Genomic DNA, 19,271 nt, shown 5'->3' on the forward strand with positions numbered 1-19,271 from the left:
GGTAAAAAACAGGCTTGTAGCCAACAGATTTTGTTTATCATTGGAAAGTAAACTAATGTGTTATTATATATTAATTTATTATTGGAAGGTAAACTAATATGTTATGCTGTCAATGGGAACTGTTGGCTATAGAGCAGAGAGTGCGCAGAAGCCCATCACAAAATAAAATACAATGCATACCCAGGTTACGGCGTCCCTGTTGTACAGTTTTTCTGCCTTACTATGTGGAACGCGATGTTTTTTGTCCCCTCTGCAACATTTTTCACCACCCGACATCAACAAAAAATGTCTCTTGAAATGTAAGTTTGACGGTCGGTGTGCTGAATATGTTGGAATAACAAAGATGCCGATAGATTATTCATCGAAATCCTTCTCACAACACCTAAAAAAGGTACGTTGCTCGTTCTCTCTTTCAGCTCAGTATTCTCTGTGCTTCATCAATGCCTGAGTGAATCAAAAATTCATGAAAAGTAAGCGAAAGTTAAAATTTATTGTGCACTTTAATGTTTAATATAATATGTATTACAAACTTTAACTTATTATATGTATATAAATACAGTCAAACATGGATAACTCGCCCACGGATAGCTCGAACACATGGTTAATTCGAACGGTTTCTTTGGTCCGTTCCCACGTAATGATAAATTGCTATATATAACTCGAACTCAACACTGTTAATTCGAACTGTTTTTTTGCCCAACGGCTACCGAAACGGTTGTTATCGCTTTAGAAAATCACTTTATTCAAAGCCATAGAGCTAAACCTCATCTTTTCGTAATTCATAATTGTCATTATTACCACCATCGGCAAAATATTTTTGTCAACGACTTTTCTAAAGGTTTGGTGAAATTTTATTTATACTGCTATACGATGAATAGCACGGGCTAGCCGGGTCACGCGTGCAAGGATTTTCGCCACGCCGATACAAAACAAAAATCGCATGTTGTTTTTGTTTTGTATGTGCGTGGCGAAAATCCTTGAGTGCGTGGCGTAACCCAGCTAGCCCGTGATGAATAGTTTTCCGATGTTGATTCCATGTTGAATCAATGTTGGAATATTGAATGTTTAAAACGTCTTAAAAATTGTTGTAATTAAACGTATACGTTGTCTTAGCTACAAAACACTATTCATCGTTTGACCTAAACACAGAATACGTGTGTACATTCAATAAGTATCTATTAAAAAAGCGTGAGTGATATAGAATGTACGTAAAACCTCGTAAAACTCCTAATTGAACTGCCTCGGAGTGTTGCTCTTAACGAATCCCAGGTAAAGTAAGGTAATCTTTGCATAAACTTCAAGAAAAAACGGCAAAATTGATCGTGGGTAAACCCCCAAAAGAAAAAAATGTCTTTTCTTTTGAGCATTTCAACAACGATCAAGTTTTGCCAATGTCAATCTAAAAAACGTCCTGGCAATAACATCACCTCAAACAATGAACCAATCTCAAGTGATAGAAAAATCTCTATACTTTTTGATAAAAATGTTTTAAACTTTACATTAGAAGCATTTAATTCGAAACAAGCCATTTGTGCTTTTGATTTATATTATAGTTTGTATATGTACATGTATCTACTAATAAATAAGTAAATACATGGACTTGTGACAGTGCTCTGATAACTTGAACGCTCTGATAATTCGAACACTTTTGCTCGGTCCCGTGAAGTTCGAGTTATCCATGTTTGACTGTATATAATATACAGTTTAATTACAACAATTTTTAAGACGTTTTAAACATTCAATATTCCAACGTTGATTCAACATGGAATCAACGTCGGAAAACTATTCATCACAGGCTAGCTGGGTTACGCCACGCACTCAAGGATTTTCGCCACGCACATACAAAACAAAAACAACATGCGATTTTTGTTTTGTATGTGCGTGGCGAAAATCCTTGCACGCGTGACCCGGCTAGCCCGTGCTATTCATTGTATAGCAGTATAAATAAAATTTCACCAAACCTTTAGAAAAGTCGTTGACAAAAATATTTTGCCGATGGTGGTAATAACGACGATTATGAATTACGAAAAGATGAGGTTTAGCTCTATGGCTTTGAATAAAGTGATTTTCTAAAGCGATAACAACCGTTTCGGTAGCCGTTGGGCAAAAAAACAGTTCAAATTAACAGTGTTGAGTTCGAGTTATATATAGCAATTTATCATTACGTGGGAACGGACCAAAGAAACCGTTCGAATTAACCATGTGTTTGAGCTATCAGTGGGCGAGTTATCCATGTTTGACTGTATATAACTTTAATTCATTAGCCATGAGTACTAATATTGATAATTCCGTGAAAGGAAGAGGTAAGAACCATAATCATAGGCAGATCATAACTACTGAATACACCAAAGTTACTGTAGGTAACTATAGTTACTAAGATTAATATACGATTTTGTAACAAATTTTTAATATGTACAGTACGTATATGAAATTTTGAGGATTTTACCAGGCATGTTTGTATTAAATAATTACTATGGGTTTCTATACCCCTCTACAACATTTCTACCTTACCTTGCCAACACTGGAGCAAATTAGTCGGATAGCAAAATATTCTATCAAGAAATCTCAAAAGTCTATTGACGTAGCCTTATCGTATCGCGAATGCTTTAAAATTTATTTAGCATGTGAGTCGTATTCGGGGGTATTTATTATTAACGAGGAGAGATAACCAGAATTTAAAAATAACAACACTGAAATTAACTAAGATTAGCTCAAATGAACGGTGAAATTATTCATTTTGCTTTTACCCTTGATATATTATTATTTACAGATATTCGCTACCTAATTCCTATGTAGTAGCCATTGATGAAAGCACATTTACCTAATGACACTTTGTATGCGGTATGTACCACATGGTGCATGTGATACATATTGGGTACATATAGTGCATATTAGGTACATGTGATACATATTGGGTACATGTGGTACATAGCGAGCACATGTGATACATATCAGGTATGTGTGGTATGTAGTGGGCACTGTAGAGGTATGCCAGGACTAAACCATCTGCTCGATAAACTTAAAGCATGATTATTTATAGCGCAGCTTTCGACTGACCATAGCTGTTACTATTAATTAACCAACTACTCAAAATGCTGATATTACTTTGCCATTTAGACCACAGGCCATGCAAACAATCGAGAACTTTATAAAACAAAGTTATACACACCAAAACTTATAAAGTTTTTGGCTGGCTATATTAATCAGTAAGTCTAGCTGGTGTTTTTTGATGTGTTTTATACAAAATCATTCTTCTGCAATACTACCCGCAGTAGTCACGCACCAAGCAATAAAGTTGTACTTCTAAGGTCATTATGAAAAGCTGTTTTCTAGTTTTATTGCATGAAGCACAATTTTCAAGCTTACAATTTTATTAAGTTGCATGAGTGTATTCATCACTAACGGATTTGGCCAATGAGATGTAAACAATGTAGAGTAACTCCAAAATCAGCATCAGTATGTTCACCATTCGCTTAATTTCAAATTTGTCAAAAACAGCTCAGTGCCTGAATTAGCCCAAAAAAGGACTTGCACCACTGCGCCATACAGAGAGGAAAGTATGTACCCGCCACAGCAGCTTGTAATGTTTTAGCCCTTTTTAGTTGATTGGAATTAATTTGTGCCAACCATAGGCTATGGCACTGACTGTAAAAAAAACCTAAAACTGCAAATATAGACTCAGTTTCTTACAGCCTCTGTTTACCACATTTATATTTTTAGATTTTGTTCGGCGCTTGTTTTTTTTAATCCTTACATATCTCTTGCTCTGTGTGACCCATTTTGAAGGACTCTGTGTGACCCAGTTTGAAGGACTCTGTGGGACCCAGTTTGAAGGACTCTGTGTGACCCAGTTTGAAGGACTCTGTGTGACCCAGTTTGAAGGACTCTGTGTGACCCAGTTTGAAGGACTCTGTGTGACCCAGTTTGAAGGACTCTGTGTGACCCAGTTTGAAGGACTCTGTGTGACCCAGTTTGAAGGACTCTGTGTGACCCAGTTTGAAGGATTACTTGTACTGAAGTTAGTTACTGAAGATTACTGAAGAGAATGGTTAGTGTAAAAACAGAGCTACTAGCGTATACCTTTATCACGTTGATAGTATTCAACTAGGCTATATTTGTAGATCACAGGCTATATTTTAAATTACATTTATTATTTATTACAATTAAAATCTGACGTCTGTGCATCTTCCTAAGTAAACCGCATAGCAGCAATGAACAAATATTTTTAGCGGAAAACATGTAAAATTACCCAAAAAATGGTTCTTATAAACACTAATTAATAAAATCTGTGCTATGCCTACGTAGAAACAACTGAATGCTAAGGAGTGTAAGTTTGTGTTTTGAAACTGTCCAGTTTTACTGGCAACTACATTTGTACTAAGGTATTTGCGTGGCGATGTGTAAGGCATTGTTAGTCAATCTACTGCAGATGCTTGTGGTAAAACAAGGTGAATTGTCAAAAATTTTCAAAATAAATGACTGACTACACATCTGTCCCGCTAGAGGCAGGAAGTTAAATCGCAAGGAATTTCCAATCACAAATAAAAGATTTCTGCAGCTTTCCAAAGAACATATCTGGATGTAGAAGGTTGTCAAAAATTCTGCAGAGAATAGAATGTTATATTCTAGAGCCAAAGATAACAGAAGTCATTCACATTATAAAGTTACACGCTGAGAGTTTTAAGAATTTGAATAAATGCACGTCTTAGTAGCTCAAATATTTCATGCAAAAACAGTTTTTATTTCATACAATTCTCACTTGAGCCAATTAACAAAGTTTGCCTTGCAACAGAATAATGTAAGGAATTATATGGGATATTTGTATAAAACATGCAGTTTTCAAGTAAAGCGAATCAAACAGCCTTAAAGCACTGAGATGTCTTTTTCTTAAAGCCTTGTCAGCGGGCAGTCTGAGTATGGAGTGGATCGGTTCCCAGTAAGGTGCTTCTGCAGTACTATCCTGAGATGTGAGTGTCTATTTTATTCAAACATGCATTTGCTCTTGTCACTGATATTTCACTATTTCACTTAGGTAGATAAAACTATTTGAATATCCCAAACTTGCAGCAAACTCATCAATAGCACAACTGGCCATATTGCACCACCAAATAGAAGGTGGTTGGAGGTAAGACCTTTTCTTCAGGCGACAGCTGAAATTCCTGATATCCCTGAGAGAATAGCTCTATTATGTTTGCTCTATCAATAGGGGAAGTTCTCACATCTCACCACCAAATAGAAGATGGTTGGAGGTAGGACCTTTTCTTCAGGCGACAGCTGAAATTCCTGATATCCCTGAGAGGATAGCTCTATTATGTTTGCTCTATCAATAGGGCAAGTTCTCACATTTCACCACCAAATAGAAGATGGTTGGAGGTAAGACCTTTTCTTCAGGCGACAGCTGAAATTCCTGATATCCCTGAGAGGATAGCTCTATTATGTTCGCTCTATCAAAATCGCAACTCATCACATGGAAGATGGTTGGAGGTAAGACCTTTTTTCAGGCGGCAGATGAAATTCCTGATATCCCTGAGAGGGTAGCTCTATTGTGTTCACTCTATCAATAGGGCAAGTCATCACATTTCATCACTAAATAGAAGATGGTTGGAGGTAGGACCTTTTTTCAGGCGACAGCTGAAATTCCTGATATCCCTGAGAGGATAGCTCTATTATGTTTGCTCTATCAATAGGGCAAGTTCTTACATTTCATCACCAAATAGAAGATGGTTGGAGGTAGGACCTTTTTTCAGGCGACAGCTGAAATTCCTGATTTCCCTGAGAGGATAGCTCTATTATGTTCGCTCTATCAAAATCGCAACTCATCACATGGAAGATGGTTGGAGGTAAGACCTTTTCTTCAGGCGACAGCTGAAATTCCTGATATCCCTGAGAGGATAGCTCTATTTTGTTCACTCTATCAAAATCGCAACTCATCACATGGAAGATGGTTGGAGGTAGGACCTCTTCTTCAGGCGGCAGCTGAAATTCCTGATTTCCCCGAGAGGGTAGCTCTATTGCGTTCGCTCTATCAATAGTGCAAGTCATCACATTTTACCACCGAATAGAAGATGGTTGGAGGTAGGACCTTTTCTTCAGGCGGTAGGTGAAATTCCTGATATCATTGAAGCAACGCTTTCTCTTTTAACTTAAAACTTTTAGCTCTCACTTCATCAACTTTAAAAACATGCAGCCACATCGTTACTCCTCCAATAGTCAGGAATTCTTGCATTGTCATTGCTATGTCGACAGTCTGTTGTTGTAGGTTGTGTACATTCCAAAGCATACTTCATGGCTTCATGTTGTGAAGTTGATTTGACTTCCTACTAGCAAGAAGTCATAGAGTTTACATTGTATATCATGCTTCCTGTAATATTCATCCTTGCCTTTTTCAACTCCGTGGCAGCCAAACATAAGTTTTGCAATTACACACTCTGCCTCATTTACTTAAAAATTCGATCAATTTATTCATTCTGGAGGAAATCTTTAGCTACACATTTTTTGGGCTTACTAGACTTTGAAAATTTTGTTTGGTAGTTTTTAGTCTTCTCTGATATGTATGGTACCTTAAAAGGCCTCATAGACATTGAAATGCTTGATTTTTTAGCACTTTTCCTTGATAATATCACAACATCATTGTTTATCAAAAACCTTTGACGAGCTTTGTTGCTTGCTGCTTAGTTAAAAATAAAAAAGTACTGCTTTGACGAGGATGAAATACTGGAATATAATTTTCTAAAAATACAGAGAAATATCAGTATAAAAGGAAATTTTTGTGGACATTATTTATGACAATTACTGTTTAAAAATAGCAATTAAAAGTATGCATTTTAAATTATAGTATGAAAATTCTATAATCTAATCTAATGAAACCAATGCTGAAAATGTTAGTATAACATTTCTAAAAACCTTAAATCATTAAATTTAAAGACCATTTTAAACTTGGATAAACATGCAGTATGTGTGTGTGCACGCACACACGCACGCACGCACACACACACACACTATAATTTAACCTTTTATAAACTGTTCCGTTGAGACAAGCAACACAGTTTCTAAAAAAGATGTTTTTGAGATATTTGTTATGATTGTAGATCTGTGCTAAATGTGGTTGTGAGGACTGGAAACACTTCTTAAAATATCATCTAGAATAATGATTGGTGGTTGTTTGGACTCGGATGATCATCTGGATCTCATAGATGAACAGATGATGACTGTCAATGTAACATCAGCTAGGAAAAGAAGACAGGCAGATATTTGCGCACAGGCCGGCGCAGCCGTGAATGACTCAATGATGGAAGCCTGTGTATATGACTGCTGGCAAGCTGAGGGTACTGATCTACAAGCTAAGATACCTTTTCCAAAAAACTTGTATCATTGATCAGCTTGTCATAGAAGGTCAACTGGCATGAATTGCTCAAATATCATATTTCGTAGTACTAAACATGTTCAGAAAGTTTAATACAAGACTGTTTGCATTTATATTCTATGCATGCTGGCAGGTGGCTGAGGTGGTAGAATATGCAAATACGAATACAGTAGAGGTGGCTGTAGAAGATAAGAAAATGACAGAACAAGCTGACAATGAAGACGTGTTTAAGTTAGCACAAGTGATAATGATGACAACAAAGGCAGCTCATGCAGAAGCCTATTTCTTTGCCGTTAATCAAGTTGCTGCTGATCCTCCTATGAATTTATCTGCAGCTATTCCAATAGCCTCCCTCACTACAATACTGGCAACGAACTCCGTACCAGACAATTCTCTGGCAACTACCACAACGACAATAGCTACAACAACCACATCTCGAACCGCAGCACCCACAACATCAACAACTTCAGCACCCACAACCGCTGCAACCCTAACCGCAGAGCCTGCAACTGCAGCACCCATGATCGCAGCACCCACGTTCGCAGCACTTACACCAAACAACATAGAAATACTTAAAACAGCGTTAACAAAAGCTGCTACCTCTGCAACAAATTCTGAGCACAGCAGAAATAATACCAACAAGAATGTTTACATCCACTATCCGAATAACAATTATATCAACCACAACAGTTCAATCGAGGACCACAAGTGTAGAAATGCATATAGCCAAAGAAACTTGCCATACATCAAATATCTAGCAGCACAAGTAATACACTAACTGTTGCAAAACATCCCCTAGCCTTACCATTTTATCACACCCTATAACAACACAAAGTTCGCAACTATTGCGCCCAGGAATAGTGTCACTTCGCAAAGCACTGCTAGCAAATCAAGCAAAATTGCCACAACAGTTTCTGCTGCAATATCTGCATACTGTAATATCTGCATATAGCAGTGGTTTCTCCAAGTTCCAAATCAGTTACTACAGCACCAAATCCTACAACTAGATGGTCATGTACTAGTCTTCCAAGCAGAGCCACTTCCACCACTTCTACCATCACAGCTAAACGTCCCACCGGTCAGAGAAAATAACTGATTTGGTGTCTATCTTTTATCCCCAAGGTAATGTCCCTATTACCTTCTTCTAAACCAAGGTACACTTCAAATGAGTCTAGATATTACCAGGGTTGTGACGCATTGGACTTGCTCTGCGCCATTGTAGTGTATTATGCGAAATTTATAGTTATTGTGGTTACTTCGCAATGCATTACAACTTCCCAATGCGCAATACATGTAGATATATACTGCTACAGCAACGTCACTCCTGCTGCAAATTGCCCACTACGATTTACTGCGCATGACTTTCATGATGCATTTTCGCAGACCTAGCAATCAAGTTTACTGCAAATGTATTCTTCAAAACTTGAAAATGTATGTGTACCACAAATGGGCATTAGTATGAAGTTGATAGAGCGAGCCAACTGACACTTTCATGCAAACAAGTGACTGACATTTGTACTTATGGTTCGTCTGCCGACTTTCCAAATATATCTGTACTGCATTGTACTAAATTAGCGAATGATATGTTCAGCAAGCGCATGAACTCCCATATCATTTCAGAATAGGGAGGCAGGCATTGTCATCATTCCAATGGATGAGAGTAAGGGTCTTTGTATTGTATTTTCACTAACATTATATGTTAAAACCATGGCAGTTTTTTCTTTCAAACATACACAACGCGCTGGTGATTAATTTGTTAGCCCACTCATACTGAAGTTTGAGCAGCATAACTCACTACTTGATTCCGTGGTGAGTTTTTACCAATACGTGATGTGTATGCATATAGTGTAAAGGTCCGGCCACACGTAACGAATTATTCGTTCAATCTGACCGAATCCACGAATTTCACAGAATTCACAGATCTATTCTGCCGAATATCATAGATTCGTCTGAGCTGTGCATGCACACCGAATTCGTTACCGAAACGCGTTTAATTGGCTAACCAATTTTTTTAGCGAGCACGATTCTAGTAGCTTTGACAAGTGGTATAGTCCAAGACACGTACGACGACCCACAATAAAAGTATCACCGCGATATGACTTGATATATACGATGCAACGGCCTATATGCGCTATTATTGGTTCTCTCTCGTTGGTTCACCATGACAGGAACTTCTCATCGTGTATCCAGAATTTTCTTTTAGATGTTTTAGAAGCTGTGAATTATTTCTTTTCAATAATAATAATTTCTTTTTATGCAGCAAAAGCTCCGTCGCAAAAACCAGATATGTTTCCGCACCGAAATTGGCTTACAGACTTTTTAACAGACTTTTGTATGATCTCTATTTGTATTAGTATATTTTGCTATTTTTAAATATTTAAAAGTTAAATAAGTCAATTGCAAATAGCTGACATAGGTATTTATTGAAAAATAATGACGTTTTTGGTTGTTTTCTGATCCCTATCTCACTCATGCGAAACTGCGCACCTCATTCAGAGATCATATAGCATTCACGAAAAGGATTCCCAGGGTTTTCCATGGCGTTACGGTGGTTTTGACTGAGTGAAATAGTGATCAGAAAACAACCAAAAACGTCATTATTTTTTAATAAATACCTATCTCAGCTATTCACAATTGACCTATCTAATCATTAAATATTTAAAAAGAGCAAAATATACAAATATAAATTGAGATCATACAAAAGTCTGTTAGCCATATTTGGTGCGTAAAAATACCTCCAAAAACAGTCGCTATCTCTAGCGCATATAGGCAGTTGCATCGTATGTATCAAGTCATATCGCGGTCATACTTTTATTGTGGGTCGTCGTACGTGTCTTGGACTATATCACTTGTCAAAGCTACTAGAATAGTGCTCGTTAAAAAAATTGGTTAGCCAATTAAACGCGTTTCGGTAACGAATTCGGTGTGCATGCACAGCTCAGACGAATCTATGATATTCGGCAGAATAAATCTGTGAATTCTGTGAAATTCGTGGATTCGGTCAGATTGAACGAACAATTCGTTACGTGTGGCCGGACCTTAATGCAGAAGTTCCTAGTTAGTTCCGAAATGCACACTAGCAACTTGCCCACTGCATACAGCCCTGCACCAATACTGCATACAGCCCTGCACCAATACTGCACACTGCCCTGCATCAATACTGCATACTGCGCAGTAGTAGATGCACGCAATGCAACTATACTGAATCGTGTGACATGTTTACTATTGCTACTGCTAATACAACTACATACATACATGTTGATATCCAAGCAAAAATTTACAAACTTGCTATTTACAATTTGCAACTGCAATGCACTTGTATCTTTTTAAAATTTAAAAGATGATGCTTGAGCAACTTCAGATCACACATGATGTTCAGTGTGTACTGGGAACCTGCCCCTTAGATACCAACAACTGTCCAACACTATCAGACAACCATATGTTGACACACTGCTTCATGGTGTATTCAATTTATTCACATTGTACTCGCTCATTTGTACATATTATACATATGCTAACTGCATCTACAGTGGAACATTTGATCGTTCAGTTGTACTTTACATATGTAAACATCTACTCAGTCTTTTTCTTTTTCTCATCCGAGCTGTCCTTGTAGTGGAGGAAGACGAGTGAGAAGATGACAACTCCAATCATCATGGAGAAAGAGGATGCATAGTAGGGATACGCTGACACTATGAACCTCTCATATTGAGTGTGTTGCCAAGGTCTTACGGACACCTAAAAATGTATAAATATTGTGCAATAGTAACTTGATGCGCTTGATTGACGAAGTGATAGATTTAAATCCATAAGGCTGCTCTATGTTGCCCACCATACCTGGGTGGATGACTTGAGATGTGTGTAGCCAATTCGATTGTAGTCTATCTTGAACTGGAAAACACCGTACACATCTGGCACCTTGAAGGTCACTGCATAGTCGCCGCTCTTTCTAAAAATGACAGAGACCCGGGCTATGCGAACATCCATATTGCAAGTGATTAACATTTGTCAATCAATTCAAAATAAAGCTTACATACACCTGTGCTGTTAATCAGCTTGTATCAGAAACCTTCATTATAGCCCAATTAGACAAAGCCGAGTGTAAGATACATAAAAGCTGTACACATACCGTACATTCATTTCATTTCCCAATCATAAATACACACATATACCAACAATGACAGCAACACTTCATGCTTACCTACTACTCCTGGTCATAAGAATAAAGAAACCAACCATGAAATCACATAGTGATCCAGCAAATATCACATTGTTTACGCCAAGAAAATATAACATAACTTGGCTCACAGATAAAAATTACTGGCTTGAGCTTTATAATTTAAAAAAAAAGGAATTGAATAAATGTTATTGATCAAATGAGTCAACCACACTGATCCTAAATAATTGAAGCTCTGCATGAAAGTGAATCACACATTCTAACAGGTTTAACTTACTCTACTGCCATATTAGTGACTGCTTAGCTAAAAGTAATTCAGCAATATTCTCCAAGGAGCTGGCTAACATTGCCCAAGAGTTACATGTATAGCGGGTTGTCAGCCAAGCGTAGTGAAGTAACTAACACCAGATATTTACTCAGAGCTAATGCAAGTCGTTGGACTTGTTAAATATAACTAACATAGACATAACATAGCATAATAAGCAGAGACGACAAAAAAGTAAGCAAATACAGATAATAAAACAAACCTCTTGAGATATGTACGCTCGAAAGGGTCAATTCTGACAAACTCGAGCTGAATGTCAGTACCATCAAATGGTACCCACTTTCCTTGAGACAACTGCTCTATGGTGACCAAGTACTCTACCTCATCTGTCACTGTGTAGGCCTGCGGCTGTGACTTGTCCTTGGCCAGGTGATGCCGCACATTGGACAACCTGAGCACACCTTGCTCATGGAAGCACCAGGCGGTCAAGGCAGTGACCAGCTCACTATTGCCCGACTTGGAGCTCCTAAATCACACAACTACTTGCGTGCAACTAGATACAAATGTTCGTCAAGTATAGAATAAACTTTTCAAGATGCTATTTAAAATGCTGCCACTGCCAAGCAGCAATGGAGAGCGAACATTAGACTCACATCTAAATCAAAAGTCTAAATCAAATTCAAACACTATAACATACATTGTTGTAGTTTAAAAAACAAATTTTCTAGTCCAGTTGAATGAAACAGCATATTGAAAAACAAATATTATGTAACTGCTAGATTTTCAAAAAATATCATGATACTGCCAGGCGTTGAACATCATTAATTACACTAGTGCAGTTATGGGGATGGCTAGTACGCCAACGACTGATTTAAAAAAAGTAATTTGGATAAACACCAGGTTTTCATGTTCCAGTGTCTTTAAAAAATTGTTGCTATAATTTTCAGCTCAACTCGTATACCCATTACAAATATAACATGAGAAACTTAGTTATTATGCATTTATAGGCATGGTCATTCTTATTGCCATACTATGGTCATTCTTACTGCCATACTATGGTCATTCTTACTGCCATACTATGGTCTCTCTTACTGCCATACTATGGTCTCTCTTACTGCCATACTATGGTCTCTGTTACTGCCATACTATGGTCTCTGTTACTGCCATACTATGGTCTCTGTTACTGCCATACTATGGTCTCTGTTACTGCCATACTATGGTCACTCTTACTGCCATACTATGGTCTCTCTTACTGCCATACTATGGTCTCTCTTACTGCCATACTATGGTCTCTGTTACTGCCATACTATGGTCATTCTTATTGCCATACTATGGTCATTCTTACTGCCATACTATGGTCACTCTTACTGCCATACTATGGTCTCTCTTACTGCCATACTATGGTCTCTGTTACTGCCATACTATGGTCTCTGTTACTGCCATACTATGGTCTCTGTTACTGCCATACTATGGTCTCTGTTACTGCCATACTATGGTCTCTGTTACTGCCATATTATGGTCTCTGTTACTGCCACACTATGGTCTCTCTTACTGCCATACTATGGTCACTCTTACTGCCATACTATGGACACTCTTACTGCCATACTATGGTCACTCTTACTGCCATACTATGGTCACTCTTACTGCCATACTATGGACACTCTTACTGCCATACTATGGTCACTCTTACTGCCATACTATGGTCTCTCTTACTGCCATATTATGGTCACTCTTTCTGTCATGCTATGGTCTCTCTTACTGCCATACTATGGTCTCTGTTACTGCCATACTATGGTCTCTCTTACTGCCATACTATGGTCACTCTTACTGCCATACTATGGTCTCTCTTACTGCCACACTATGGTCTCTCTTACTGCCATACTATGGTCTCTCTTACTGCCATACTATGATCACTCTTTGTGTCATACTATGGTCTCTCTTTGTGTCATACTATGGTCTCTCTTTGTGTCATACTATGGTCTCTCTTACTGCCATACTATGGTCTCTCTTATTGCCATACTATGGTCTCTGTTACTGCCATACTATGGTCACTCTTACTGCCATACTATGGTCTCTCTTACTGCCATACTATGGTCTCTCTTATTGCCATACTATGGACACTCTTACTGCCATACTATGGTCTCTGTTACTGCCATACTATGGTCTCTCTTACTGCCATACTATGGTCTCTCTTACTGCCATATTATGGTCACTCTTTCTGTCATGCTATGGTCTCTCTTACTGCCATACTATGGTCACTCTTACTGCCATACTATGGTCTCTCTTACTGCCACACTATGGTCTCTCTTACTGCCATACTATGGTCTCTCTTACTGCCATACTATGGTCACTCTTTGTGTCATACTATGGTCTCTCTTTGTGTCCTACTATGGTCTCTCTTTGTGTCATACTATGGTCTCTCTTACTGCCATACTATGGTCTCTCTTATTGCCATACTATGGTCTCTGTTACTGCCATACTATGGTCACTCTTACTGCCATACTATGGTCTCTCTTACTGCCATACTATGGTCTCTCTTACTGTCATACTATGGTCACTCTTACTGCCATACTATGGACACTCTTACTGCCATACTATGGTCTCTGTTACTGCCATACTATGTTTTCTCTTACTGCCATACTATGGTCTCTCTTACTGCCATACTATGGTACCTCTCACTGCCATACTATGGTACCTCTCACTGCCATACTATGGTCTCTCTTACTGCCATACTATGGTCACTCTTACTGCCATACTATGGTCACTCTTACTGCCATACTATGGTCTCTGTTACTGCCATACTATGGACACTCTTACTGCCATACTATGGTCTCTCTTACTGCCATACTATGGTCACTCTTACTGCCATACTATGGACACTCTTACTGCCATACTATGGACACTCTTACTGCCATACTATGGACACTCTTACTGCCATACTATGGTCACTCTTACTGCCATACCATGATTCATTTAATGACACAGAGACTGCCGACTAAAATTAATCATCTAGAATTATTTGTAATCGACTAGATTGTTTTGAAGTCTTTTGAAGAACAAGACTTCAAAACACAATATCCGTGACATAAGGTATTCCTTATGGTTAAAAAAATGAGTAAAAGACATACTTGAAAAAAACTAGCACTTTCATCACTTTTTTACTCAAATGTGGTTAATATTAGAATAACAATGACTCATGCAAACCAAGAGTACATCTGTACATGGGAAAGTGATAATTTATCAGTTCTATGCAAGCATGATTGCTGTCAATTTACAAACTCACTTGACACCCGCTTGGTTCTCCACAGATGCCATCAAATATTCATCACTGAACATAGATAAAGAACCAGAAATGACAACCCTGGCGTTGTTTCTTGCTTGAAGACCTGAGACTAGGAGCATAGAGGAACCGACGGCATGAGGATAGTCAGTGACTTCCATATTTGGGTTATAGCTGTAGGCGGTTGGGCTGCCTCGCATAACATCTAGGACAAGTGGGTTGCTAGAATCGGCTACCATCCTATAATGGCAAGAGGGAAGCTAAATTCAATGCCTACTTCTGATAATGCGTAGTAAAATATAATTCTTGTACAATGGGTAAACAATCAAAGCTGACTTTTCAACTAGCCGAGAACAATAACAAGCTAACTAATCCTCATCAAGGAAGGACATATAAACAGCGGATAATTTGACATCTTCAGATTGTGCTCTGCCTTTGTCGACTGGCATCCCACTCACATTCATTGGCCTTACGAAATGGTTGGTTTAAGTCACACTCATTCTGGTGGGGTAGTTATTTATCTCCAGACCTAAACACAGTAACGCCCTCCAAATTGACGCTCTCTCCGGCCTTGACTAGTGCCCTTGCAGCGCATCAAAAATTACATCCGAATAATCGCGAGTGTCCAAGAGATAACTGTATGAATGTTGTTTTTTATGTTGTACTTAGATATCATTAGACTTGCGTATCACTCAGCGCTGTAGATATTTTTGTTTGCATTTACACTTCAATATTATTTAGCTCCTGCTGTATTGTGTGCAACTAAATTTGTAATTGCTATGCTGGACTATAAATAATACATATATACTCGATATACTGTTAAAACGTTTTTCACGCTCAATAGTAACTGCTATGAGGGTCGCCTATTATGTCTGTAATCAAGCATATTCCCTTCAAATGTAACAAAACCGAAACGAGACGCTAAAGAACCAGCATGAAGTATTCTCAGGTAAGTCTTTTGCTGATGAAAAACAACATACAATAACTATTGTATTTCTCAAAACAACAATGATATCTTCAAGACTAGTCACAAACATTACTGGAATTTGCAGACTCTCAATGCATGCGCTGATTTGGTTCCATTTTAATGAAAAATTGTTATGCAAAGGAAGTAAAACACAAATTGCCCCATCTGTATGTTATGAAATGTGTTCCCACCGCTTCATATTATTAATGAAACGATAAACATTTCAATACAAACTTAGAGAAATAATTCCTATAGCATGGAGATATTTTTGTAAAGCTGCAGGGTGCTGTAGCTATAGTAAGATTGATAAAGACAAATAAAAATAATGAAAACCTTACATTTACCACAGAAATGACTACCAGCCGAAGTTGGGTTAGCAAATTGCCACAAAACGTACCAACTTTGGCTACTACAACTCGCTTCGAAAGAAGCAGTGCTATATATCTCAGTCCATTTTGTTCGCCTATGTTAAGCGCCAACCCTGCATTGGCTATAAATAGAATAATTCAACATATTCTTTGATAGCCATCCCTTTGTTGACAATTAGAATGCTACCACAAATCAAACCTTTTTACTAATTAGCTGACTATCCACAATTAATAGTTGATCATACAGAATTTTATTCCGTGTGCCTAAACGTTGAATATCAGTGCTTAGTGAAGGAAGTTTTTAATGTGATACTTATGCTGTGACCTTGATTCAAGTACAATTTCAAAAGTTCACCAGCTCAAGCAATATTGAAAGCTAATAACATTCTCAAAACCAATACTGTTTGGCCACGTTTCTTAATTCCTGAATATATATATATATATATATAAAAAAACTGCCATGACTTGTCAATGATTTGCCAACAAGTTTATATAATAGCATATCCAAGTGGAAAAAACATACAACATGCTGACTTATGAGCCTCAATGGTAAGGGTGTTGCTTTATATTGGTCTATATGTAGTCAAGTTAACTACGAGTTAATTCCTACTTGGGCAATCAGGAACATGCTAAGCAACATACCCGACACCACTAAATAGCAGAGGTGATTTGCTTTTGCCCACAATGAGCTCCGACTGAATCAGATATGATGGCGAAACAGCGAGCCTAGTGTGCTTGCCACAGTCCTTGGAGTCAAATGACATATGGTCAATAACAGATGTATCTTTCTCATCCAATTCAACTAAAACAAAGTAGGTGTATACATCTTTAATATCATGGCTAGTAGCCATTTGTTAAAAGGCTATTGCCCAACCTAATTACCAATCCCAGCTTGACAAATAGGCTGCAAATATACAATATACAAATACAGTCAAACATGGATAACTCGGCCACGGATAGCTCGAAAACATGGTTAATTCGAACAGTTTCTTTGGTCCGTTCCCACCTAATGATAAATTGCTATAGATAACTCGAACTCAACACTGTTAATTCGAACTGTTTTTTTGCCCAACGGCTACCGAAACGGTTGTTATCGCTTTAGAAAATCACTTTATTCAAAGCCATAGAAGTAAACCTCATATTTTCGTAATTCATAAGCGTTGTTATTACCACCATCGGCAAAATAACTTTGTCAACGACTTTTCTAAAGGTTTGGTCAAATTTGATTTATACTGCTATACGATTAATAGCACGGGCTTGCCGGGTCACGCGCGCAAGGATTTTCGCCACGCACATACAAAACAAAAACAGCATGTTGTTTTGTATGTGCGTGGCGAAAATCTTTGAGTGCGTGACCCGGCTAGCCCGTGACGAATAGTTTTTCGACGTTGATTCCGTGTTGAATCAACGTCGGAATGTTGAATGTTTAAAACGTCTTAAGAATTGTTTTTATTAAACGTATACGTGTCTTAGCTAAAAAAACTATTCATCGTTTGACCTAAACACAGAATACGTGTGTACATTCAATAAGTATCCATTCAAAAAGCGTGAGTGATATACAATGTACCGTTAAACCTCGTAAAACTTTTAATTGAACTGCCTCGGAGTGTTGCTGTTAACGAATCCCAGGTAAAGTAAGGGATTTTTCTTTGGTAACTTTTTCTTGAAGTTGCATAAACTTCAAGAAAACTCGGCAAAATTGATCGTGGGTAAAACGCTCAAAAGAAAAAGATGTCTTTTCTTTTGAGCATTTCAACAACGATCAAGTTTTGCCAATGTCAATCTAAAAAAACGTCCTGGCAATAACATCACCTCAAACATAAAACCAATCTCAAGTGATAGAAAAATCTCTATACTTTTTGATAAAAACGTTTTAAACTTTACATTAGAAGCATTTAATTTGAAACAAGCCATTTGTGCTTTTGATTTATAGTATAGTTTGCATATGTACATGTATCTACTAATAAATAAGTAAATACATGGTCTTGTGACAGTGCTCTGATAACTTGAACGCTCTGATAATTCGAACACTTTTGCTCGGTCCCTTGAAGTTCGAGTTATCCATGTTTGACTGTATATCAATTCTACTAATTTTGGTTATACGTATATTGAGATGCTCCTCACCTCCAACTTCTGCAGCAAGCTCTCTGATTGTTTCACTGACATCCGAGTTAGCGGCAACCATCATGTTTCCTCCTCCATCAATGAAGTTAGTAATTTCAGCCACATTTAAAGTACCTATGACGCCACAAGATATATTTTATCATTATGCAGCAAAATATAGCAATGAAATTTGCAGAATAGTGTGATGATAAAATTAAGATAACCACTAAAACTAAACAAAAAGTTAGGAAATATTTCACATTAAAACAACATTTTAAAAATCAACTGTTTAGCTAAAGGTAGAATAACATGTTCCCTATTTTTTAAATACTACGGAGTTGCAATGGTCGAATAGCCGTTTATAATTTTGAAGCACTTACTATATGTACACTATATAAAATGCTATACTAGCAACATACCTCCAAATTCTTCAACAGTAGGAGCAAAAATCATCAAATTATCATACAAAAATTCTCCATATTTGGATAACTTCAAGGAAGCATCGCTGGCTAATTTGAAAGAAAGCTCGTAACCACGGTCTTTCAATCCCCGAAAGAAGATTGAGTGTGTATCTCGAACAGACCAGTCATCAAGGAGCACAAGAGTTCTAGGCTTTATTGCGCTAGCAACAAAAATTAGACACAGCAAGCATAACAGGTTAGTAATGGATGCTTTCATAGTGCCGGTTATAACAAATTGTCCAATTTCTCTTTTACATCCGTGGCTCGCACGCGTATGGTTTCCGGTA

At 37.7% G+C, this 19,271-nt stretch overlaps 1 protein-coding gene across 1 annotated transcript; it reads right to left on the reverse strand.

Moving 5' to 3' along the window:
- Positions 1-10,803: 10,803 nt before the first annotated feature.
- Positions 10,804-19,255, reverse strand: LOC137407374 (dolichyl-diphosphooligosaccharide--protein glycosyltransferase 48 kDa subunit-like). The gene is made up of 7 exons (XM_068094011.1): positions 18,943-19,255; positions 18,545-18,658; positions 17,063-17,222; positions 15,089-15,325; positions 12,068-12,331; positions 11,201-11,312; positions 10,804-11,101 (listed from the first exon to the last, which is right to left on the reverse strand). Exons 1-7 carry the CDS (start codon positions 19,199-19,201, stop codon positions 10,937-10,939), a joined length of 1,311 nt encoding a protein of 436 aa, XP_067950112.1. The 5' UTR covers positions 19,202-19,255; the 3' UTR covers positions 10,804-10,936.
- Positions 19,256-19,271: the final 16 nt, after the last annotated feature.

The sequence above is a fragment of the Watersipora subatra genome, chromosome 10, assembly GCF_963576615.1.
Source record: "Watersipora subatra chromosome 10, tzWatSuba1.1, whole genome shotgun sequence".
In the NCBI taxonomy this organism is placed as follows: Eukaryota; Metazoa; Bryozoa; class Gymnolaemata; order Cheilostomatida; family Watersiporidae; genus Watersipora; species Watersipora subatra.

Coding starts and splice junctions, on each gene's coding strand:
- LOC137407374 (XM_068094011.1), bottom strand. CDS start 19,201: ATGAAAGCATCCATTACTAACCTGTTATGCTTGCTGTGTCTAATTTTT. Junction 18,659..18,942: donor TACTGTTGAAGAATTTGGAG/GTATGTTGCTAG, acceptor GTGGCGTCATAG/GTACTTTAAATGTGGCTGAA. Junction 12,332..15,088: donor GAGAACCAAGCGGGTGTCAA/GTGAGTTTGTAA, acceptor TGTGTGATTTAG/GAGCTCCAAGTCGGGCAATA.